This window comes from Aythya ferina (assembly GCF_964211825.1).
Source record: "Aythya ferina genome assembly, chromosome: 2".
Lineage (NCBI taxonomy): Eukaryota > Metazoa > Chordata > Aves > Anseriformes > Anatidae > Aythya > Aythya ferina.
This window is the reverse complement of record NC_140297.1, coordinates 90,930,021-90,956,047: the sequence shown is the minus strand read 5'-3', so window position 1 is coordinate 90,956,047 and position 26,027 is coordinate 90,930,021. Positions and strand designations below refer to the sequence as shown.

General features: G+C 40.6%; 1 protein-coding gene across 9 annotated transcripts in view; it reads right to left on the bottom strand.

The window, feature by feature from the left end:
- Positions 1-26,027, bottom strand: part of FHOD3 (formin homology 2 domain containing 3) — a 394,706-nt gene that overhangs the window by 196,812 nt on the left and 171,867 nt on the right. For all 9 annotated transcript variants that reach the window (XM_084510276.1, XM_084510270.1, XM_084510271.1 and 6 more), the window contains exon 4: positions 8,109-8,176. In XM_084510276.1, the coding sequence (XP_084366402.1) occupies positions 8,109-8,176 (68 nt within the window). The remainder of the gene's footprint in view (positions 1-8,108; positions 8,177-26,027) is intronic.

Sequence of the window (26,027 nt, the reverse complement as noted above, 5' to 3'; positions counted from 1 at the left end):
GTTAGGGATTAGGCTTTATTCATTGGGGGATGTAAATTAGCAGCAGAGGGACAGCAGCTGACTGGTGAGGAGAGGGAGGAAGGAGGCAGGTCAAAGAGCAAAGCATGCACGACTGCAAGCATTTGCTCATATAAATCTCAAATGACAATACATCTGGTGCTCTGCCACAAGAAAGATGCAGCACTACTGCCCAACATACGCAAAAAGCCTCCTCTGTTAGCAAGCAAGTAAAGGCAGAATAATAAAATCTGCGTTTCTTACTGTTAACGATAGTATTAATGATGGTCCTTAGTCTACCCTTCACATTCCTAATATTGCACAGAGAATAGAAATCTCCTTTTATTATTTTTTTTCATTCCCTGGTTCTGGCAAACCCCAATGCGTGCAAAACCACCCAGAGCTGGTCCCTAACCTGACAGCCCATCAGTACCAGCAACGTGGGAGCACCTGGCTGCGGCCAGAAGGCACTTCCCTTACCTGAGGGCTTCACATCCACAGGCCCCCCATATAATTTAAAACGTTTATAGGGTGCTCTGCCCCAGTAGCAATGGATAATGAGCAGCTAGTTCCTCTCGGCCCTTTCAGCTGCCTAGCTAGCAACACGACCCCAGAGCCTACATTAGAAATATCCCCCAATAAAGCCACCACGAGAATATTTTTAACTATTGCTACCTGCCTTCAGTACACACCACATCTGCTAGTTACCAGCAAAATAATTGCTCCCATCGACAAGACTACAATGATGTAGTAATAAAAGAGTTATGCTGTGCTCTATTAGAAACAGAAATCCCAGGCCGTTTCTGGAGTCCAGCTTTTTTTTATTGGCTAAGCAACAGGTTGCATTTTATAGATCAAGATTGGCTTGCAATGCTTGCAGTCAGAAAAGCTCATTTTGGCTTGAAAACTGAGTAAACACGGTCAGGAAGTGATTGAAGGAGCATGGACCGCCAAGATATAATTTATAGTTATTTTCCCACACTTTAAACTATAGTTTTGTTCTTTGGACTCCAGAATTATTGATATAATTAAAGTATTACACTGCCAATCCAGAAGTGCCTGATAGTATCTAATTCAATTGTCACTGTTTATTTCAGTCCATTTTAAGAGCTAAGTCACCTACTGCAAACAAATCTGGAAAGAAATCATCCCAAACACATACACATGAATATACATACACACGTCAGTGCAAGTGCTATGAGTCCCTCAAGATTGTGTTGCTGTTCAAAACTAAGTTACTTAAGCATCTATGAAACATTTCTCGATGTGGATGAGTCAGGGGTTAAGCAGGTAAATCTTAGCCATGAAACACCTGCTCTGAGGCAGGGCACTACTTTTAGAACATGAACCAAGCACGTCTCCCAGGGGCAGCGAGGAGGAGAGTCTTCTGCTGTCATGAAGAGCCCATCTCAAAGTATTTTTACTCTCTGCTGCTTGGCAGCTCTTCTCAGAAACTATCCCAAGCTGAGGATGCAAGGTCAGCTGTTGTCCTTGCTGACCTTCCCCCAGCACAACTAGGAGGAGAGTCCCGCAAGAACAAGAGTGCCCAAGACTGCCATGTCCCAAAACTGCAATCAGTTGGTGGAGGTAACCAAGGCAGTGGCAGAAGCAGCCAGTTTGTCCCTTAACCAAAGCTCCTTCTTCTTGCTATCTGTTGATTGCAAATGCACTTCAGCTGCCTTGCAGCCCTCGCTGACTCTGCCACCGCTTTCACCCCCTGCCCTGCACTGACTCCACATCTCCTATTCACTTCCCTGCTCCAGCCTTTCCACCTTGCCAATTCATCACATGTACAGCTGTGATAACACTATGCCATTAATCTTGGAAAGAAAGAAAATTGATCTTCTATTTAAACTAGTTCAAATGCAGTCCAAACTATTGCTGATTATGGATTCCCACCTTGGCATAAATAAGCTGATAAGTAAAAGTAATGTTTTATTTACAGCCATTAATCCCCAGGAGTCTCTCTTCTGAAACATCATCAATACAGAAAATGAATATTCTGTTGATCCACAAAACCAGAAAACTTCACATTTTGTATTGCATTAAAAACACCAGCAAAACAAATAAGCATTTGCCAGCATTTCCTATTAGCAAAGAAGCTGTAACATGTTATCTCACACCTGCTTTATAAAGGGACAGATTTAAATTGTATGCCATTTTGCAGTTTCTTCTGAAGAGTTGGAAGAATACACAGGGGCAAATCAGAAGTTTCAATTTAGTAGTTTTCATTACGTTTCAAATTAAAACACATGAAAATTAAACCAATATTCGAATACCAAACATGCAGTTCCAGTACATGAAGAATTACTTGAACCTTGAGGATATTGGGAAGGAAACCTGAAATATCTTCAGGTTTTGTTCATCCGTTCATCAACTATACACTTGTATGAGTGTGTCTTTTCAAAGAATGCAAAGACTTCTCAAGGAACAACACCTGAGAAACAACAGATACTCAGACACCTAAGACATCCAGCATCAGCAGCATAGCTACTCCAGTAGCCATCCAGTAGCATATGGAAGAAGTCTTGAGGAAATAACTTATAGATAAGAATCAAATGTTGCCTTATTAGATTTGTAGAGATTCCTTAGAGTCAAATCAGTGTTTATTAGACACAGTTAAGGTAAATTTCAATCAGTATATTCCAGCCAACAAGAAACAGAAATAAAAGTATAGTAGCAGGTAGACAACAAATACTTCATGCATTCATGAAAAGATTTAAAAGTTTTAAACTTTCTTAGCAATTTTTTTATTTATTTTTTATTTTTTTAGAACAATCCTCTCTAGGGAAATCAAAGCAACTTCTTAGAATAGGGATATTCTTTGATGGCAGCTAAGCAGCAGATTAAACAATATTCTTGCATTATGTTACCTACCTGAGGAAGTTAAAGCAGACAGGCAACAGAGGTTTCTCTCTTTTTCATGACTTAATCAAGAGACCCTCCAAGAGGGGACAGGTGGCAGTCTGCTTTACAAGTGATGACAGCAGCCCCTAAATCAAGTGCCACGCCACTTCAGACCCCGAGGAGTCATCAGTCATGCTCGCAAGAGTGGAAGGAGCAGCCTCCTTCCTTGAGATCAATGAGGCACACACAGAAAACTCCTTCTACTCAGCTAAGGATGATTGATGACCCCTTAGCAGCTGAAGTGTGTGACATTTGATTTCATTCACTGATAAGATTATGTATATCCAAACACCTTCCAGTTAATGTTTCCAGAGCCCCTACGTAGCTGTTCAATGTAACATTTTATACAAAGCTCAGCTGTTCAATGATTAATGATTTTTTTTTGTTTTAAACAATAGAAGAAAATTCTGTAAGAGAATTTTGCAACGGCATTGTCTGATATTCTGGTAGCAGCACAAAAGGGGAATCTAGGCTCCTCAAGGAAGATAGTGGGAGGTCTCCCACATTTGTCAGATGACACTTAGTGAGGAAAAATGTCCTAAAAGAAACCTGACTTTCTTCCTTAATACTTTAAAATATCTTTTAAGGTCTGCTTTTTAGAAAACCTAATGCATTGATTGATTAAAGATTGGTTAAAAATACTTTCCAGAATGTTAGGAAGCCATGTAGGTTTACAAGATTACAGATTTTCACATAGTTGAAATATGCTTTGTAGCTCTTTTTACATCATATTCTTATCCATCTTATTCATATTGTGAAATTATGCAATCACCATAAACTGAAGCTATGCTTTGAAACTGCAAGGCACTTTTTTATAGTTTCTAAGACATGCTTACTTTACATTAAGTCTACTCATATCAGAGGTCTTGTAAAATAAACCTTTTTAGTATCAAGAAATTGCCATAGCACTGTTTACACATATTATAGTGCTTGAACCTAATTTATCTGCTTTTAAAATTGATAAGGATTGAATTAAATGTTTTAAGCAGGTGTATTTTTATCACTTGTAAAATATCAAGATCAGGTAGCACAATGTTTTTGTTTTCAGATGCTGATTTTCTAAGTGCCACATTTCACTGTATTCTCTTCCTGTATGCCTTTGAGTCTTTTCGTAAAATCATTAAGGTTGGAAAAGACCTCCAAGATCACCTAGTCCAACCATCACCCTACTACCAGTATCACCCACTAAACCACGTCCCTAAGCACCACATTCAACCTTAATCACCCTCAGGGTTGGTAACTCCACCACCTCCCTGGGCAACCCGTCCCAGTGCCTGACTGCTCTTTCTGAGAAGAAATGTCTCCTCATTTCCAACCTCAACCTCCCCTGGTGCAACTTGAGGCCATTCCCTCTAGTCCTATCACTGGTTACCTGAGAGAAGAGGCCGACCCCCAGCTCCCCACAACTTCCTTTCAGATAGTTGTAGAGAGCAATAAGGTCTGCCCTGAGACTTTCAGCACTTTACACAAAAATTCACAAGTTTCTAATGACCTCAAGAACTAATACTTAAGGCACCACAGAAATCTGTCAGAAAATACATTACAAGAGAGTTAAACTGCAGTCCTTCAGACTGTCAATTATATCTGTATGGGTATATGCATGTGTGTATATACACACACACAGACACACACACTTGCACACGGTTATTTTAAGGTCAAGTGCTTCCACAGTACAAATATTACTTTCTTTGCTCCATCAGCTTTTCTTCGCTGAAAAGAGTACTGGTAAATCCGAAGAATAATACTGGAGTACAGTCCAGCAAGAGATCATGGCAATGACTTTATTAACCCTTCAGAGTGAATTACAACAATCAAGTAACGTTGCTGTTAAAGCAAAATGCTTCTTATGTGCTTTATCATTTCGCCAGGAACATCCCACCATAAGAAACCAAACAGAAATTCCATGTTTGTACTTGCCAAATGAATCTTTCATTTAAAATCTGAAACAAAGACACTACTTTTGCCAAACATTGCTAAGCTTCGCTGAAGCCTTGCGTGAAAAACCAAGAGCTCTGACTATTTGGAATTCATATTTGATGTAAAACTTGGTCTGGTTCCCACTTAGTGCAAATAAGCGACTGCACACCACCTTGAAGCTCTTTAAATTAAAAAATGATACTGACACAGAACTGCGCCAAATTAACTCAGCTCTGATGAAATGATTATAAAAACATGGTGTTACAAACTGTCTTGGCACTTAAAGACATAATGAAGTCTCCATAACTTTCTGAAAGCTGTTAAAATAAAAATAAAGACTAGCTTTGAAGTCAACATTTTATTTCTGCAACAATATAATGCCGAAGAATTTAAAATACTAAATACAATGAGATATAAAATCAAACAGATGCTTATTTTGAAAAAATAGATTTCTAATGGTAATTTTATTTAATGTCAGACTAGAAGAGAAATTGGGTATGACCATTTGGACAATAGTGTTTGGTCTGTAGTTTTATGTTAAGTTGTATTTTTCTTCACTAAAAAAATAGCTAATTTTTCTAAAACATACAAAAGTTATCTTATCCTCTCTCATGGTTCGTTCTGAGATAAACCGAAATCATGCTTGAGAGGTGCCTTTAGCAATGTTGCTAACTATTAATGACAGTGAAGCTGACAAGTAAAACGAAGCATACATCATGCAGCATTTCGTTTTCCAGTATTAAGTACACCACCTCAAATACTCGAGCATACGGGATGAATACTCTGCAGCTTGTGGAAGATTTTTCCTCTGTTCTTCGCTAATGAGAACCTGTATTCTGAGAGTATACAAAGATCTACCAAGTGTGCCTTCATCCGATGAATGGCCACATCTCTACTAGAAGTAGCTACTTAATGTGCTAACAGATAATTCCCAAATTCCTCTCTGTATCATATATATTAGGGAGCAGGGAAGTCAAATTCTTCAAGGAGAGTTATGTTTTGAAACTGTCAGACAGACAACCTGAAAACTAAATTCACTCCTGGTGCACTTCCAATGATCTAGATTTGAACTGAATTCTTTCTTTAAAACTAGGCAGGCAATGCATCTCCAACAGAAAGCCTGGTTATCTCTTTGTAATAACTAAAATGTTGAGAGAGTAACGTTGACCTGCCAGGAATTAAATTAAAAGCCAGGAAACATGAGGATAACATCAGTTACCTATGCAACTTTTATGACTAGATTATGATAAAGTCTTCAAATGCACCATCACAGTTTTACTATCCCGGTCTCCCGCAGAACCACAGTTCATTCACAGATACAGTGTTTATGTGCCTCTCTTTTCCGTTTCCTCTTCAACCCACTGCAATTAAATTTACTAGATGGATAAATATTTACAACATCTCCATCAAAACAGCTGACAAGCTGGAAGACATATCTTACTGGTGGGTTCTCCGAAAGCACTGCGTGCTAGGTACTCAGAAACACATACTAGACTTCAAAGAACCTACATGGAAAACATCCAAACTGGGAAGCGTTTTGATGGGAGGTGTGAGAGATGTGGCATGGATGGGAAGAAAAAGGCTTAGCACTCACAGTTAAGTGTGTCTGAATGCTTAGATTCATGTAAGAAATATGTAAATTGATAGAAATACAAATACTTCTCCAAAGGTGAGCCAAAAGAAAAGCAACCAGAGAGGACTCTTGAAAAGCTGCCTGATTTCCTCTAAGCAAACAGTCCACCTACTTGGCAGCCTCACAGGGAAAACCAATTTGCATCATCACAATTCTTAAACAGCCTTTCCCTGGGAATGCCTTCAAGAGACAATGTTTTTCCCAATCAGTTGACTACAAGATGATCAGACCTGTTTGGGAACTGGAATTCCTTTCCTTTCCAAATGTTTCAAAATTCAAAAGCTTTGTTCTGACCCAGAAAAAATAAACAACCTCAACTACAAAATTATCCGTGAAATGAAATCACCCTTTATCAGCTATTCCTGTGCTCAGAAAAATCGTCATCCTGGCATTTACTAAATTCTGAATGCTTCACCTTAAAACTTAAAAAAAAAAAAAATAAAATAAAATGCGTATTTTGGAAAACTGCAATTCTGCAGTCCTAGAATTCTGAAATGTTATTCTCCCTATAAGAAATGTTTATTTAAAACAAAATAAAAATTGCTAAACTAACAGCTTGAAACCCTTGCAGCTATTTCACAGACTTGCACCTACCCGTTGCACCAAATAACATATGGAAGGTTGTCATCCTCCATATGGATCCATTAGCAAAGGAGGTCAGGTGTTTTTCTTATTGATTTCATTCATATTTACTGATCAAGACAGAATGTGTCATCCTGAATTCCATTTTAGTATCGCATTTGCAGTATGCTCTGTTTTTTACCTCCTTTTCCTTTTCCTGACTTCTTCTCTCCGACAATGATCTTCTTTCGGCCCTGCATCTTTTCCAAGGTGATTTCCCTAGCCCATAAAACCAATCTGAAATCTGAGCTTTTTATCCAGTTCACTTACATATCACTCACACCACTAATCTATCACATCAGCTCCTTCTCCACAGGACAAACAATCCTGCTGTTTCCAGGTCTCCTCCAAAATGAACACACTCCTTTGAGGGTGAACACACCTGCCTTTCCTTAAACTTAAACCCATCAGTCACAACTAACACCCTCCAGCTCCACAAAGAATCCTCGGGGCTAGTCCATAAATAAGTAATTCTAACCTAAATCTAAATTCTAACATCTTCAGAGCTCTACCACTACATTTTGGTTCATCATCAGATCTGTCCTATGGTTCTTGCATCCTTGTCTCAGGTTTTGGTGTGGCTTCAACCTGGTCTATTTGTCAACAATATGTCTGTAAATGGAAATCAGCCCAACATGGAGCCACCACCCCAGTTTACAGTTTCCTAGCTTCTTTTTTCATATTCCTCCCCCCTCTGCCCCTCTTCCCAATGCAAAACTATGCCATTGTCCAAATGAGCAGTCTAAGTTTCCATGCAAGAGTTCCAGTTTTCTTCTCTCTTCTGTCAGGTTCCAACCACTAAGCCTGCTGTTACTTTGCATCTGGTTCTGCCTTTTGACAGACTGAACAAACAGGAATGAAGAACACAAAGAAAAAAGGCCCTAAGAAGCAATCAGATAATCACACATTACAAATGAAGTCCTGAAATTCTCTCTTTTACCAGAAACTGTAAGTTATTCCCTATGAGAGAGAGAGAGAGATTGAAATTGAAGTCATATTCAAATCACAGAATGGAGAGCCAGCATTTGCTCACCTGGAATATTTGTTTCAATGAGAAAAGTGCCCGTCTCAGCTCCCGTCCATTGGAATTGTAAAGTTTTTCTGGAAAAGAAAAAAAGACAACAATAGGAAGTTCAATATTAACCAAACTGACAACACCAAAAAGAAAACAGTACAGATTTCGAAAGACTTGATGGCTAGTGCTCTAATGTCCCATTAGGTAGAGTTCTGTTAAATTAAGCAACATTCTTTTTTTAATACATATTTAGATAGATAGATATATCTATATCTATATATAGACAGTATTCACTCATCAAAAACACAAGTAAAACCTGGGTTTAGTTGTCCATAACTTCAAATGGCATCTCCCAGGTAAATTCACTATAGCTTCAACTACATCAGCAAGAAACTATGCTGCAAGGAGTTTTCAAAAATGCCTAGAAATAATCAAATTGTTGCATTAAGGCAAACGTAGGGTTTATTGAAATACCAGATTAGTATCAAAACATGTAACTCAGAGCAGTCTTTGCTTTTGTTATCAAAACTAGAGCCACTGAATCCCATCCTTGACTGCCTTCCCTCTAGACATTCTTTTCTTGTGTTCTCATCTTTCTATTGTTAATTCCATTCTACAACGGCAATGAACATTAATACCAGAAATAGACGGACAGTCTGTTCTAAGCATAATTCAAAACAGTGTTTTATTCTCATGAAAACTGATCTTGATCTTTTTTCTAAATGAAGCAGAAGTCTTCTTTACATCATCCAGTACTGAAATATATCTGCCGTCATTTATTCCCCTATTAGTGCATACTCATAGAAATAATTTTAAGTAGACAAAAGGAACTCCTCTGCTATCAGTCTGTATCCTAACACAGCATCTGTGCCTTTGGAAGAACTCTTGTATCATATGTCTCGAGTTCATTGCTGTGTATCTGGAAGTGTTTTGTAACTCTATGGATGGATGGAGAAGAACATACGGCTCTTCGAGTCTTTCTAGCCTACTACACAGGCATATCTGATAGAGACATTGCATACAACACTTTATACAATCTTAAGTTTCACCATGTTGAATTTTATTACACAAATGCAATCTGAGGTCAATTACAAACAAAAACCTAATCTTTGTGGCCACCTGCTGTGACATGCTTCTCCTGACCCACAGATCATCCTACAAGGACCTGCTCTGCAATAGGCAGTAATAGTGGACTCGGCAGGCCATGAGATCAATGTGGACATGCCTGTGGAGTGGGAATATTCATATGAGAAGATAAACTTCTAAAATCTGAGTTTTCTCTTGCTTTCCCACATCTATTTCTCTTTTAATTACTAATTTACGCTACAAAATAAAATTAAATGTTCTCACTCGGGAAATCACCAAAAAAAAAAAAAAAGAAAAGAAGCCCAGCATTCAAGGCTTTAATGCATTTATAACTCAGTAATCCTTTTCAACTTAAATTAAAGAAGGCAGATTTTAATTTTAGAAAAACATTCCTTATTCCCAACAGTCATCTTCAACCAAGAAAAAAAAAGTGAAATAAAACTTCAGCAAAGCTTACACTTTTTTTTGGTAAACTTTGAAAGTAGTTTTGTTCATCCCTAATTGCCTTTGATTTCAAAGGCAAAACGCGTAGAATTGGCAAAACTATTGTTGTTGTAAGTTGTCTCCTTCCTTGCACTGTTTATAGATTCCTGACAAAACATTGGAGGAATGGATTTCACTCGAAGCCATAAATTTAGAGGCGTACTTTAATTACTCTAGCTTAAAAACACACTGGCATGTGAAACTACACTTCTTGGCAGGATAAAGAGTAATTTTGTCAGAAAAGCTTAAAGAATAATAAAGGCCTTTTAAAGACCTGCTCTGTCAACTTTACATGCCATATAACACAAAATATTCCTCTTTGAAAGATACCTCCATCTGGCATTTGTTATTACTAATTTCCCTCTATTCATAATTCAGCATCATTACAAGCCGAGTCTCTCCAAACAAGGCAGCACATTATCATCTTAATTAAGAGAGGCACCATTTCTTAAAGTGCTGGCAACTTTGTACATAAATATCAACTTTCTAACAAATGCCATCTGTGTGTTTTTTTTTTTTTTTGTTGTTGTTGTTTTTTGTTTTAACAGGAACAGTCATCATCCCAGCCTGGGGTAAAGTACTAATGAACCATTGTCATGATCCTATAACGCCAGTTGCTTTCATTGGTGCATGCAAATTTTTGGTACATCTCAGGGGAACAATGCCGAACATTTTTTCTCTTGGTCTTTTCACAGAATATAACATCATCCTTGGCAATGCTATCCCTCCTCATACACAGAAAAGATGACAAATTAATGAATGCAGTCCAAAATAGGGCCTATCATTAGAGCTGAAGGATCAATACCTACTGGCAGCATCACATTTTTGTAACAGCGGTGGCAACAAGACAGCAGCACATAGCCCAGACACTGGAGCTTGTCTGACACATGTTTTGAGGAGCAACAGTGCAGGTAAGTTGTCTCATTTCGGACTTTTATTACAAAGGTACAGCTATCTACACAAACGTACACAGTTCCCTCCTCACTTTGAGCTCATTGTGTTGAATCAGCTCAGAAACTCAAGTTTCTCAACATTTCACCTAATATTCTTACTCTAGGGCAGTACAACCAACTTCTGATACTGCTGGTGGCCACCAGAAAGATTCACAGAGCATGACCCAAGGAGGTAAATGAAACAGTCGCCCCTCTGAGCGATGCTCTGTGAGAAGATGTTTTGGTGTAGAGGACTCAGGTCCAGGGTCAACCTTGGCCCAGGCAGGAAAGCCCAAGTAAGAAAGTCTGTCATGGGCTGCTTTCTACAAGCTTTATTCTGTTTCTGTGTGCTGTATATCAGAAAACCCTAAGTGTTTTCACCAGATGAAAGCTCCAGGGTACTTGTTAAGAAGTTCCTGGGCCTTATGGGATCCCCATTTGCCAGCAGTGACCTAACACCACAGGGGCCTCCGGCCTGGTACCAAAAGGCCCGGACTGGAACCAAAGCTATGAAAACACAGGGGCAGAATACAGAAGGCAAAAATAACCAGTAAGGCCTCTTGCTGTGGTAGAAAAACAAATTAAAACAGAGATTGAAAGGCACATTTGCTTACAATGTTTTCACACTGAAGGTGATTCAGAAACCAAAGAAGATAGCAAATGCTTTTTAACGCTGGCTGTTTTACCGTAGCAATTTAAAGCATTGCTCTCTTTTAAAGAGATTGAGAGAAGTAGCTTTCCACTTTAAAGTACAGAGGTGACCACATTTGCTGTTACCAGAACATGAAAAGGGCCAAGGACAGCCCAAAAGACCTGAGTTGGGTAAACGTGCTGTATAAATACTTAAATACTTAGGCCAGGCCTGCATTACACAGAAACTGAACCTCTCAACTTCAGGCAGGAAGATGTACTGCTACGCCTTTCCCTAAAGCATAATGACCCTCTGGCCCTTTTGTAACAAAAAACACCCACACCACAAAACTTCTTATCTTTATGTCTTTGTGCAGGTCAAGTATGGACTTGGAGAAACTACACTCATACACTTCCAGATCGGAAAAGATAAATTACGTCAGGGAGTCTGAGGTATCTGACTGTGTCTACCTAGCTATAAATGACCAAAATTCTGACAGTTATGTCACGATAAGCTGTGCTATTGCTTTTATTTCTTGAACAGAAGTAGTCAGAAAGGAAAAAGAGTGGCATCTATATCTGTGAAGAAGGTTTAATTGCAGTTATCTAGATGATAGAGGCCTCCTGGTGGTTTCCTCTGATGGTAGCTAACACTAGAGGGCACTGCTTATTTCTTTATTTTATGAAAGAAAAGGCACTCTATCCCTCCATGGCAGCTTCCCACTGATCAAGCAATACTGACTGTGATGCTAAAATTGGCACTTCGTTAACCTTGAAAGCCTACTTTTTAGTTGTGGCCCGCATGACATCCTGAGAAAACAAAAAGCTTCAGCACTGCCATCCTCAAACATTCAAAATCAGTGCCAACTTCTGAAACCACCTGACAGAAAAACAGGTACAAGCTTCATCATCATTTGCCTTTCTGTAACACTCAAGAGTCACGTTTTTTTAAATTATCCTTTGCACCATATGGATAAGGTGTATTTTCTTGACAGACAATGACAGTCTTTGCTCACCACCTCTTCCCACAAGCAGGATGCTAAATATAACTGAGCTGGTGATATAAACACATACACAAGAGGCAGCAAGCTGGAAGTACCTCTTTTCAAGCAATAACAGCACTTGGGGAACATGCTTCATGCTCAGAAAGAAAACCATTATTTATTACCCTAGGTTTTTATTTGTTTGCTTTTACTTCTATAAAAATAATTCTCCTAGAGAGGAAAGAAAAACAACACATGGTAGGTGATTTCTCTAGACAAATTTCATAAAAACGTGATGCTGGATGTGAGGCAGCAGAGTCTACAATTGGCATCTTTTCAGAAAGCAAGAAAAGCCTTTAAAGGTATTTGTTTTATCAGACCACCAGTAGCTTTCAAAGGTGACTATATGTTTTCAGAAATGACTGTCAGAGGCTCAAGTTTCAGTGAGAATTCAACTCCTTTGACTACACTGAAACGAGATTTTTAAAGAAAATAGTATCTGGCCTTTAAATTATTGGAGAAAGTGGAAGAGAAGTCAGTACTTTCATTGGGGAAATATCTATTTTCAATCCACAATTAAAAATACAAATAAAAACAAGAGAACTGGCTGAATATTGCCTGGTTCAGTCTCATGTGTTACACCTGACCTCTGACCGACAGGGTACCATTCTCCTCCCTTCCTCTTCCATCACACCCATTGAATTAGTCCCTGGGATATAGTAATTTATGTAGCATCAGCCTTTTGAGCTATTGGCAAAGGCTCGCGAACATCTGGCTGAGCACAAATGGGAGTTGCTCTGCTTCACTTGCTGCTGCCTGAGTGACCTCCACATCTCCCATCTATGCCTCTTTTCTTTAAACGATAATTTCAAGATGAAGCTCCTTTCCTTACAAAAACATGAAAGGAAGATTAACTCTACATTTGATTACATTAGCAGGGTACCTGGTGCAGATCTAATTAAAAGGCATTTTAAACACTTCCTGCCATTCATTGCTGAAGTCCGTGAATGGGACAGAAGCAGCAATATTCTCCGTCTTCCTCTAGCAAACTGGCTAGTGTTTAGAAACTCAAATCTCATTTTGCCTCCCTGAAACAATGAATAAAACACTTTTGTTTAAAGTGCTCACTAGAAGGAAGTAATAGTTTATCTCTTTTAGAATTTAAATCAGCTGGGTAGTTTTCCACCAGCACTGATATAGGGTGGGGCAGCAAGAGGTGAAAAGAAAAAAGAAAATTGTTTAAAAAAAATAGAAAAACCTCTTTTCTGTAAATGCCAAGTACCACACCTCCAAATTTATTACTAAGTTACTACAACTTTAAATGGGTGTTACGCTATCTGAATGAATTCACACCAAAAAATTACAGAGAATTGGATAAAAAACCTGAGCAGCAAAGTTAAAAGTTAGGCATCCCATCCTGAAAGCTGGCTTCATGGAACAGCCTGACAGACCTTACCCCATTACTCAAGTGGGCCCATGGCTACGTATAGGACTATGGATCTATAGAATGACTGTATTTAAAAGTAATTAGTGCAGTGTGCCATTCTTTCACTGTACGTCAAACAAATTCAAGCAATACCCTAAGAAAAGACCTGGTCCTATGCCAAGAAGAGTCTCTCTGTTGTTTTGTTTCTGTCCACAAAAGCTAGTAATAAATTTGCTGCCAAGACAATACATTCTCCTTTTACTCTTGGACCCCCTAGAAAATACACTGAGAGAGGATTCATTCATAGGCAGATTGCCCACTAATAAATTAACATAATTGCTGCTTCTGCTGAGATCACTTCGTTTCACACATTTACTCTTTTTTTTTTTCCCCCTGAATCCTGAATCTGATCTTATTTTCTATGTACAAATAGATGGTTATGTATTCATGAGTGCCCAGTGTCACACAATCTCAAACCATATATTCTCCCACTAATCCAGGGACAAATGCCAAGCACTTAGCAAAGAAAAAGGGGTTTTCCACAATAAAGTACGACCTGATGAAAAGCAACGGGCTGAGCACAACTCACGCTAAGCTTGGCAGCAGGACCCCGAGTCCACCTTACTGTCAACGCTGACCGAGCCCGAGGAATTTCCTTGCTGCCTGGTGAGGAATGCTGCCCAGCCTCACAAAGAGGACAAAACCCATTTCAGCTCGTTTTCATTTGGAGACAGCACAGCTGCTTAGCTAATTAGCGGGGACAGCCCCTCTCCTCAGCATGAGGTCTTCTGCCCCCACCCCAAGAGGGGGATCCTTTGTGGGGAGAGGATCCTGTTGCACATGCATATGAGAAGAGCGCACTGTCAGCCTGCATCCTTGTTCCTTGTGAAGGGTCCACAGGTGGGGAGTGGGAGGAGAGAGTCACAAAACAGCCTCAGACATCCTGTCCTACCCCATATCCTGAAGACAGAGGCTTAAAGAAGTGAGTGACACAAGCCACTTGTGGAAGGAAGGCATCTCTACATACAGGGCGGCCCACGGGCTTGGGAGAACCTCTGGGACCTCTTGTGAGAGCAGTGGGACCTCTGCTGGGAGTGACAGATACCCAGTACTACCAGGATGCCAGAGCAACTCTCCACACTCACACTTCAGGGGTTTCCTGCCTCTTAGGTGTACTTTCCTTCTGCTGCAAGGAGCCATTGGTAACAAACATCCATTGCATTTCCACAAGGAGGGAATATAGGATAGACCTCATTTGGGGAGGGAGGCTTTCAGCTAATGTTTTCTGAATGTTTCTCTGAAGCACCAAACGTACTACTTTCTATCACAAGTGAAAAGCCCCATCGACATGGAGCTAGGAAGAACATTTATCACACCGTCCATACTCACTACAACAAACAAATGCCAGTGATTTACACTAAAAGGAGAAGCTAAAACACATTAATAATTTACACAGTAAAGTGCAAGAGGCAATCTTCGTTTTCATCTGGATCCTGCAGGTTACACGTCTGGAGTCTGGTACTCTCCATTGCTGTACATTTTGTCACGGTAAGAATAAGGGAATATTAAAAACTGATGGTGTAAAGACTTCTTTTCACTATTTTGATTTTTAACTTGCTTAGTCTATTAAGGCCCTGCTTTCTCATAAATAACAAAGAAGGAAATACAAGCAGATGTGGGCTGAGAATGGGGTGAAGCTGGCTGACAGAAGCAGGCTACTGCATTTTCCCTTACTTTTCACTGCTACTTTCCCCACTCAGTTCTGCAGAAAGCCGTCCCAGTTGTCTCCTACTGGTGCTGTGGAAAACAAGGATGTAGGCAGTAAAAAAGCCCAACAGCAGAAGAGCATAACAGCAGGTTACACATTTAAATTATGAACTACAAAATCAAAATGGGAGAGTAAAACCCAGTGTCAACACACTAACTGCACAGAAAACAGTGGGAGGAAAAAAAGAAATCAAGCTTCATAAACTAGTTGCCTCTGGAGAGGTGAAGAAAATACATGGGCTGTTCATTGAAGAAAATAATAATAATAATAATATTTTCTAGAACTGGCTTGCCTGGACCAGCTGGAGAGTTCTTGGAAATTGTTGCCAGGCCAAAGCCACAAAAATCATCTGCCCTTCTTTACAAGCTGAAGGCTGCGAACAAGCAGGGACAGCAAGGCATCTTTCACTGATCACCGGAGTTCACCACAGCTTTTCTTTCCATTCCCAAACTACATCTCCCACATTTACCCTTCCTGATTTTGCCAACTAGAATATCGAATTCCCTCGAGTTGTACTTCGCATCCAGTCTGATGCCTGCTGACACATTCTGAGCACAGGGGGATGGATGTTTCTGTTCTTCAGAGCAGTGGCAGTGAAGCACGCTGTGCAGGTCTGTGAACCAAGCACTGAGCTGGCAGAGGCTGCTCAAGCAGGTCTTCCTTCCTTCCGTGACATAAAAAGCAGCACTAGAAAGGCTTATTCGAAAGTTACAGCCTTGCCAACATATTAACAAAATAAAGATCCTCTGCCTGTTCAGCATATTCATTCCAGCGACAGAGCAGGCACTGCAGCACATTTCTCTGCAATGATTTATTTAGATAGGTCCTGCTCACTTGAATGCAAAGGCACTAATACGCTCTTTAATTCTCAAGTGCAGGAAACAGCATTGCAGTTTGATAACTTCAAAGGAGGGCACTTCCATACGCCCGAAAAAATGCTGTGGCTGCTCTCTTGTAAGAGTCAAAGGGTTAGAGAAGGGAAAAGGCTAGGGAATGAGGTCAAATATTACAGCACCGTATTACAGAAAGTGGTGATGGCAGAGACTTAAGAGGTCATCTTGTTCATCCCCCTGCTAATGCAGAATTAGTCCCTAGAGAGTAATACAGTAGGAAAGTAGTTGTTATACTAAAATATAGGTTACATAATTCAAGTGAATGGAGCCAGGGAAAACTGCTAGAAAGGAAAATAATATAGAAGAACGTACTGTTTTCTTTAGAGATTACTGTAACCAATCTGAGGCTAGAAAATAATTATAGAAGAACATGAGTCGTGACGAATCTGCAATCTCTCTTTTAGTTTACAGTGAGGTCTCTGAAATGCTGAACTGTATGCCTGTGCTTGAGCAAGCATATCAATGCCTCCTGGATTACAAGCATTTAATAGCACGATGCTAGTCAGCTAGTCATTATCCGAGTCTTCTGGTTTATTCCATTTTAAATACGCTGGGCCAACATGCTGCCCTGCATATTCAGCAAGTATTAGGAGGCAAACACCAATGAGCAAATTATAGCAACCAATCAAAAAAAAAAAAAAAAAAAGGCCAAAAAAATGTAGGCACACACACCTGCTATCCATAGAATTACGACTGTCTTATCTGTGCTGACAGCTTATCAAAAGGCAAAAACAACCGAGTGCGACGAGAACACAGATTGGTGCCAAGAACATGAACGAGCTCCTGAGCTTCAAGTTCAGACCAAGTTTCACTGTTGCATAAGATGTGCCAAAATAGGTCAGAGGATATCTGCAGGACTAGGGCATTCAGTGACCCCAGACCATCCTCGGGAAGTGCATCAGGGTTTACCAGCCTAGAGATCCCTGAGGATGCAGCCTCTTAATCAACTGCAGGTGTTTGACCCCCAGCAGAGGTTGCTTGAAAATTTAGGCAGCAGGTATGGACCAGATGAGTATCTGACAGCAAGGCAGCAGGCAAAAGAGAGAGCATCAGCAGGGAGCTATGATAAAAATCCGATAAAGCCGCTGCTTCTCAGAACGCTGCTAGAGGCTGCAATGGTATCGTGCATACTTAATTAAATACCTGAGTCTGCATTACCAACGCTCAGAGACTTTCCAGTCTTTCTGCCAGTCGTTGAACATTTTTAAGCGGCCAAACTTAGGCTTTACCTAGTTTGAGTACAGAGAAGATCATTTCAACCAACCAAGACTTTGTTTAGTTATGTATTACACAGCCAAGAACAGACAGTCCCAGTAAGCAATAGTCTCACAGTTCCTAGCAGCCATGATCTCAGAAAAAGACATTAGGTTAGGGAAAAAGGCCTACTAAAAGAAGTTGACCAGTCTTTTTCCATGCAGTTTGATGTGTTTTAGGGTTCTTCTTGACAGCAGTAGGGCAATTTTGTCCTGGATACCTGACCTGGTTGCCCGCAATACCCACCTCATTATGTACAGTCCTGGGGCATACTCAAGATATACGGATCAAAATGAGAAAGAGAAACCACACTACAGCTATTTGAAAGACTGTATGAAAACCGTATTTGAAAGACTGTATGAAAGGCCGCACCTCGAGTACTGTGTTCAGTTTTGGGCCCCTCGCTACAAGAAGGGCATCGAGGTGCTTGAGCGGGTGCAGAGAAGGGCGACGAAGCTGGTGAGGGGCCTGGAGAACAAGTCCTACGAGGAGCGGCTGAGGGAGCTGGGCTTGTTCAGCCTGGAGAAGAGGAGGCTCAGGGGCGACCTTATCGCTCTCTATGGGTACCTCAAGGGAGGCTGTAGCGAGGTGGGGGTTGGTTTGTTCTCCCACGTGCCTGGTTACAGGACGAGGGGGAATGGGCTTAAGTTGAGCCACGGGAGGTTTAGGTTAGATGTTAGGAAGAACTTCTTCACTGAAAGGGTTGTGAGGCATTGGAACAGGCTGCCCAGGGAAGTGGTGGAGTCACCATCCCTGAAGGTCTTTAAAAGACGTTTAGATGTAGAACTTAGGGATATGGTTTAGTGGGGACTGCTAGCATTAGGTCAGAGGTTGGACACAATGATCTTGAGGTCTCTTCCAACCTAGAAATTCTGTGATTCTGTGAAAACCCAAATCCTGGAAGAGGATGTATACACAAAGAATATAGTTAATTTAACAGAAATTAAGTTAGTATAAGCTGACTTGTAACAGAAAGAGGAACGAAGAAACCATCAGATGTGCGCAGAGGGTAGCACAAATACTTTGAAGCAGATGTCAAAATAGTTCAGGGTCAGCAAGCTTCCCATTGCTCTGACATCGCTGGGACGGATGAAAAATGCACCATTCTGACAACTGAAAGGAAAAGAAAGCCCCGCGAATAAACTGGAACGGAATGGGTAAGATTTTAGAAATCAGTAGAAGGGGGCCTCTAGTTAAATCCGTGCCAATGCGGGAATCTTACCCGCTTTGGATGCCTGGCGGCCGGCCCATTGCTGCTGCATCTGCTGCACGGTGCCTTGCAGCCCGAGAGACGTGCAGAGGCATCCCAGGAACGTGGCACAGGCACCGTGATAAGCTTCGCACGCCAGCAGGAGAGGTAACACCATGTGGGAGCTGACGGGCCTGAGATCCACGCACCAGACCTGGCAGCCCTGTGAGGCAGCCCTGCACTTGCTCTGTTTCTCCTCTGCAGAGTGGTTTTCCCTCAGGTGATTTTTTTTTTAATTACTACTGATTGTTGTGAATGCAAAGGCTTCTCCAGCAGTGGGGAAACACGCCTTTGTATTATCTAATGGACTGCAGACCGCAAAGATAAAACAGAGGAAGGATTTCAGCCCTTCACATGTTTATAAATATGAGGTAAAAGCAGGGTGTTGTTCCTCTTCTCATGTACCACAGCCATGGTAAAGGGGGGTGCTCAAAGCCACACGCATTTATTTATTTTTTAAATAAAGTGAATTACCAATAAATGACCAAAAAGTGAAGCTCTCACTTGATGACCATGAGTTTCTCCCCCATTTCTACAGGTGAAAAATACCACACATGTTCCAGGAACAAAACGTGTAGCATTGCTAGTCTCCACGACAGCATGGTTGGATATAAGTGTGAAGGAGAATACCTGAACAACCATTTCACCTCCATCGACAAATATAAAAAATAAAAAAAACTCCATGCTAAATGCTTCTCTCAGTTGCATTTGGAAATCAATGAATTTTGCATGAAATTCCAAGCCCTTCAAATCAAGGAAGGAAGTTCAGAGAAGGACCAGCAGCAAAAATTACTTGAGAAACTACATCAAAACATGACTGAAAAATACCAGAATGCAACTTTGGAATGAAGTCAACTTTATTTCCAAATTCTTATTTTCAACTGTATTCACTATGTTCTTATTTCCTCAGCAGACTACGACCCATACATCTCTTTGCAAGCAAAATGAAGAGAGACTTTTCAATACATTTGTAAATTTAGATTGACAGAAAGTTGTTTTTTTTGCTTGTTTGTTAGCACGTGGGACATGGGTTTCACAAAGGAACTGGCAATATCTTTTATTACTTCGTTGTCCAGTTCAAGCACTGGATCATTCTTACAGGCCAAAGATGGTGAAAGGAAAATGTAATTAAAATCCTTATCTTAAAATTTACATACTATGAGCTTTAAAACACACATGGCAATTCACTCAGCTAAGGCACGTTACTTAGAAAGATCCAACTTCCCCTGCCACAGCAGCAATATAATGTCAAGCTCATCCATAACCTAATGTATATGCATATATACATATTTTTCTGCACCATGACAGTTTGGAAGAAGATTTCTTAAAACAAACCGAAAAAAAAAAAAAAAAAAAAAAAAAAAAAAAAAAAAAAAAAAAAAAAAAAACAGCTCTATCAACGAGTTTGCTCTTCTGAGAGAAAAGCCTCCTAATGCCTCCCCAAGCCATGCTTCCCCTATGGGGAAGCAGCTCTCTAGACCTCATGACGGTGACAGACCCTACAGAGCTTCTAGCTTCACTTCAACTAATTTTCTGGTGAGGTTTCACACCCCCATCAACAATTTTCCTAATAAATATAATTTAAAAGAGAAGTCACTTCAGCTATTGCTTTCCTTTCCATATGGGTCGGTTCTGTGCTGGTCCTGGCAGGTTTGAAATAGGCACGAAATACACTGCTCACCCCTTAACAGCTGAACAACCCAAACAAGCGTTGTCAGCACCAGCAAACCTCTACGCCTGTACTTGTTAAAAACAGTAATAATAATAAAAAGCTATTTCTGAAGCATTTTAGAAGAATTTCTCTTTTACCCTCCACAGAGAAAGCACTATCCTCAGAGGGCTCTTCAAAACCATCTATCATCCATTTATATTTTCAAACATTCCTGAAGTGCAATCTCTGTTTACCATACCGTGCTGCACTTGGCCTGAACTTGTTTAACACATGTTAGCATTATTTATCTGAAGTCATTTATCACAGTTGTAAAAGATCTGACATATGATGGAGGTTTTCCAGCATATATCATGCCTCTCACTTAACTCAACCGCTGATTATTTCCACCTCAAAGTAATTTGACCAAAGCCACACGAAAGCATTCATCTACACTACATTTTTCTCTGTTCATTATTAATTTAGGCAACAGCTGTAAAAAGCCCTTGCCCTACTTACCTAATTAATCAGGGGAATATCAGCTATGTATACACACATGCTAAATATATACAGACACCACATATACACACATTAGTCGTATATAACATTATATATATTCAAATATATATTTATATGTTTATATATTAGTTATACATATTATAAACATATAAAGGCAATGGTTTCCCTTTAGGAGGCTCCATGTGGTAAGAAAAAGCAGCTTAATCGCCACAGGGATTGGAAACTTTATTTTGTAATATACATACAATTGCCTGTTGTGCAAAGCATTTCTCTACTCAAACCGTAAGGTCCCTCAGTGCTGCTTCCTCACTTTCTCTCACTCTTCTAGAGAACATGAGCATTGCAGTGACCCTCAGGGTGACAGCATGGGTTCTTCTGCTCCACTCATAGCAACAGCAAAGCCTCCACAGCCTGAGCCCAAATACACATTTGGTCCATTTGCTTCTGGTTCCATCTCCCTTTAAACCCATTTTCAGCACTGGCTTCGGCACAGCTCAACTTCAATCCCTTCAGCTGCTGAACAGACCTAACGAGCAGCACCTGACTTGTGCAGATGTTTCCAGTTTTAAGGCCATTAGAAACTTTACGGGCCTTTTCTCAAGTCTTTCTCTCAGCAATGGGATTTCTAATGGAAATTTAAAACTAATTTAATAGTTCAATAAAATACTGCACTTTTTCCTCCTCGTAAGCTTCCCATTTGTCATAGCAAATACTTGTTGATCTGCATTTCAGAGCCTCAAAAACACCAAACAAAACCAGAACTGATGTAAGGCTGATCGACTAGATGCTTGACTCCAAAGCTTTCCAGCTTCACCCCCAACACTTTTTTAAAGTATACATGCACACATACATCTATGCACACACACATAGTTGTCTAGATCACCTATTTCCATTTGCTTCCAAAACAACCCCATCCAGGATTATATTAATAGCCTCAAAACACTGGTTACAGGCAAGTTTGAAAACTACTATGAGCTCTTCAGAACATTTTCTGTTGTCCTTTTTCCACTTTACTATCTTTCTTAGCTCCATCATTTCCAATTACCAAAACGTGGTATATCACAAATATGATGATTACAGCTGGCTGTAAAGTCTGTCAAGAAAAAGACATACAGGCACTGATACTGCTGCAGAAATTATTCACGCATCAGTGTGTTGCTCAATCTTTCTTCAAGGAGTGCTAAGTCAAGTGATTCAACTGCTCTTGCATTACTCACCTACGACAACACTCTATTCCACCCCTTCTGTCCGCTGATAACTGGTAAGTAATATTTCTTGGGAGGCAACGAACGACATGAAGACAGCAACTCACTGTGAAGCAAAAGGCAGTAACCCAGCGCACAGCTGCTAAGACATGAATAATTCGCAGTTTCCTGGCGTAGGCTAAAATCTTACAGCTATGGGCGGCAATGCATTACAGTAGTGGGAGCAGATCTTGTTGCAAAAGAGATACTTCATTTCTAAAACAGGTCGCTGTTCTAACTAAAGCCTGAGAATGCTCTTTTGGGCCAGCTTGGGTGAGTTCCAGTGATCGCCCTAAACAACAGCTGAACAGAAATACTAACTTCGAAGTTGTTCTGAGGACAGTGAAATGTCTTGAGAGGATGAACGGAAAGATAAACTTAGCACACAGTTACATGAAAAAGTTAGCCAGTTATTCCATCTGTTGGATCAACACACAGATTTCCTTTTTGTGTTCACAGGTAATGAGCCAACATCCCTCACGTACATGAAGATGTGGAAAGTTTTACTTTGACTGAGGATGCCTCCCGGGTAGGTCATACAAATTCTGCCCCACATCTCAGAAAGGGTATTTATCTTAGTTACAAAACTAAATGATTCACTGCTAAGTATTAAGGTCATGAAACTACAGCTCCTATTTCAGCCACAGCATTACACAACTTTGGTTTCTTATCACAGTCATGTACAAGTGCAACCATTCTTAAACCATAAAACCATCTTAAAAGTACACGCAAGGAAGAGTTGGCACAATGAACACTGGACAATCACTCCGGGTTCACCTTCCACAAGCTCTTGTGGATTTGTGTACCACTCGTGCCTTCACTGAGGAAATACTGTGGTAAATTCAGTATGACTTTTACATAAAACAATTTGCACAATAATGTGCATAAAGGTACGGTTTCTGTTAGTGAACAGGCAATTTTCCTGTTTCCTAACAGCTCAGCTAAACCAAACATAAGAAAATAACTTTGCACATAAGTTAAAACAGTCAACTGGTTGTCCAGTCTCCAACCGTGGAGGTATTCAGTACTATATACCCTGCACAGCCTGCTCAAATTGCCCCTGCCCTGAACAGCTGAGTTGGGCTGGGACTGGACAACCACTGCAGGCGATGTCCCACCTCAATGGTTGTGTGAAGAGTCTTCAAAAAAATCTGCAGTTTCTTATCCACTCAGTGGAGCTGAAGCATGTGTTTACTACAGCATCCACGTTACACATATTCAACTACTTAATGAAAAACTGTGAAATCTGGAACATAAAATTCATAAATTCAGTTAGTATAAGCATCAACTGAACTGATAATGTATTTTGGAATCAGATCCTGCAACTGAAAAGTAAAAACTGTTTGGCTTTCAGTGATTACTGAGCACAAGTAATGTATTTCCTCTTCATTTCTTGTCTCTTGCTGAAGGAAGATCTTTCATTGTTTCCCCCCTTCTTTTTTTTTTTGGCATACTTAACATTGCTCATTAATCATACTGACAAGTATATAACCATGCAACTAAAAGCAAGTGAACAGCTAGGATCTGCAAGAACATTAAAGGACGAGATCTTCCCTTCAGGGTACTTGATAGGCTTTGCAGATTTAAAAAAAAAAAATCATAGTTCAAGAAGTATCATACATGTTATGAGAATTCAAGATCCACTGACTGCTCCTGGTAAATCCACAACTGTTTCCTGCAAGGTTTGGCTGTCTCATATTTTACGTTTTTTTTTTTTTTTCCTTGAAGAACTGTGTAAAACAATGTTGTGAACTACAGCATCACATTTTCACTTGAGAGCACAGATTGGTTATCACAGACCTCAAAGTAAATAAATAAATCCCTGTGGCCTTCTTCTAGAAGAAGGCCACAAAGATGATCAAGGGGCTGGAGCACCTCTCCCATGAAGACAGGCTGAGGGAGTTGGGGTTGTTCAGCCTGGAGAAGAGAGGCCCTTACAGCGGCCTGCCAGTGCCTAAAGGGGGCCTACAGGAAAGCTGGAGAGGGACTCTGTGTCAGGGTGTATAGGGATGGGACAAGAGGTAATGGCTTTAAACTAAAAGAGGGGAGATTTAGATTAGGTATTTGGAAGAAATCCTTCACTCAGAGGGTGGTGAGGCACTGGCATGGGTTGCCTAGAGAGGCTGTGGATGCCCCATCCCTGGAGGTGCTCAAGGCCAACCTGGCCTAGTGGGAGGTGTCCCTGCCCATGGCAGGGGGTTGGAACTGGGTGGTCTTTGAGGTCCCTTCCAACCCACACCATTCTGTGATTCTACCCACTGATTCCATGACCCTATCCAAATGTATTTGTTGTGAGACTGAATCCAAAAGGAGTACTACACACACATTTCAGCTTTAGTTTTCAGATATTCCATGGGAGGTAACAAATACTGTATTTTCTGTTAGGGCATTTTCCCTTTGTTCCTGGTGCGTTTGTTAGGCTAAGGTAAGGAGGAAAAGTGGAGTGTAAACATTGCTAGACTCTTCCCAACAATCTCAATTCCTGTTTGCTTGAAAAAGGAGAAGAAAAAAAAAGCATCCAGTCACTCCTCCAAGTCTCTTTTGTAAATAAAGTCACTCCTGGCACCAGTGGCTTCTCCTGTGTAAGGGTGTTGACACCAAACATAAATTGAATTCATTTACACAGTCATCAAAATGAGCCGAATTCTTCTGCCGCAGACATCAAACACCCTTGCTGGCATCTGCGTTGGCTGCCAGGATTTAACCAGCCAGCTGAAAGGCATCTCAGATACCGAGCAAGGAGGATAAGCACAAGACACGCGTGTCACCCCCAGCCTTGGGAAGGAGTAGGCCTGACAAACCCCCCTGGGCTGCGGGGACCCCAGCTGGGCAAAGGACAGGGGGGCTTCTGCTGTCCTGCAAAGCCTCTCCTGTACTGGGAAACCACCCTGGCACTGGCCAAGGAGCCGAGGAGACCTTTCTGGAGGGCCTCTGGCTGGAAGGGTGCTCTCCTACTGCTTTCTACTCATGGCATTTAAGTCGAGGCCTTCACTGATACAGATCAACTTTATCCTCCTCCTTCTTCTACAGCTTTATTTAGAGCAGAAATTTGGGTTCCTTTTTACTCTTTTGTAGCCTTAGCAAGGGGTAGAAAAATAATTGTGTATCAACAACTTGGGAACCTTGCTTGATGCCTCATTTATCATGGCAACTACTTAACTACTGGTCTGGCTCACAGAACAGAGGTCTTTCAGAAATTAAGGTTATTCATTCACCCAAAGTGGCCATAAGTATCTATGAAGGATAGAAAGACCACTTACGTTTTTTATTTAAAAGAAAGATAATTTTGTACAGTAGTAGCTTCACACCATGCTGATGTTACTTGATGGCTGGGAAACACACAGAGCAAGCTACGTATAACTTAAAGGACTGCCACAAGGAAAGAGGACTTCTGAGACAACAATAATACCCAGGTGCAAGCTACAGCAGAAAACAGAGTGAAAAGCCTCTGACTCTCTGAAGTCAATCAAATCTCTAACACTGCACTGGAAAGTCTTTACCTTCCAGGAGCTAATATGGATCTGATCCCACTGCCTTCTCCACCAGACCCCTGAAACATGGTCATTCTTTTTAAAGTCTACACAAAGCCACTAAAAAATGGGGATGATGACAGGGGATGAGTACAGAAGAAGGCTCCAGCAAAAAAAAAAAAAACACAATAGGGTTTATACATCTGATTATATTCTATTACATTCAGAAAACAGGAAAATGTGGTTTCTAAGAAGAAACGCAGGACATATTATTACTGCTCTCTACAGAAGGAAAACCATGAAGAAATAACCAGTTGTTCAAGGCTGCCTTAGTGGCATTCCCAGTCTGCAA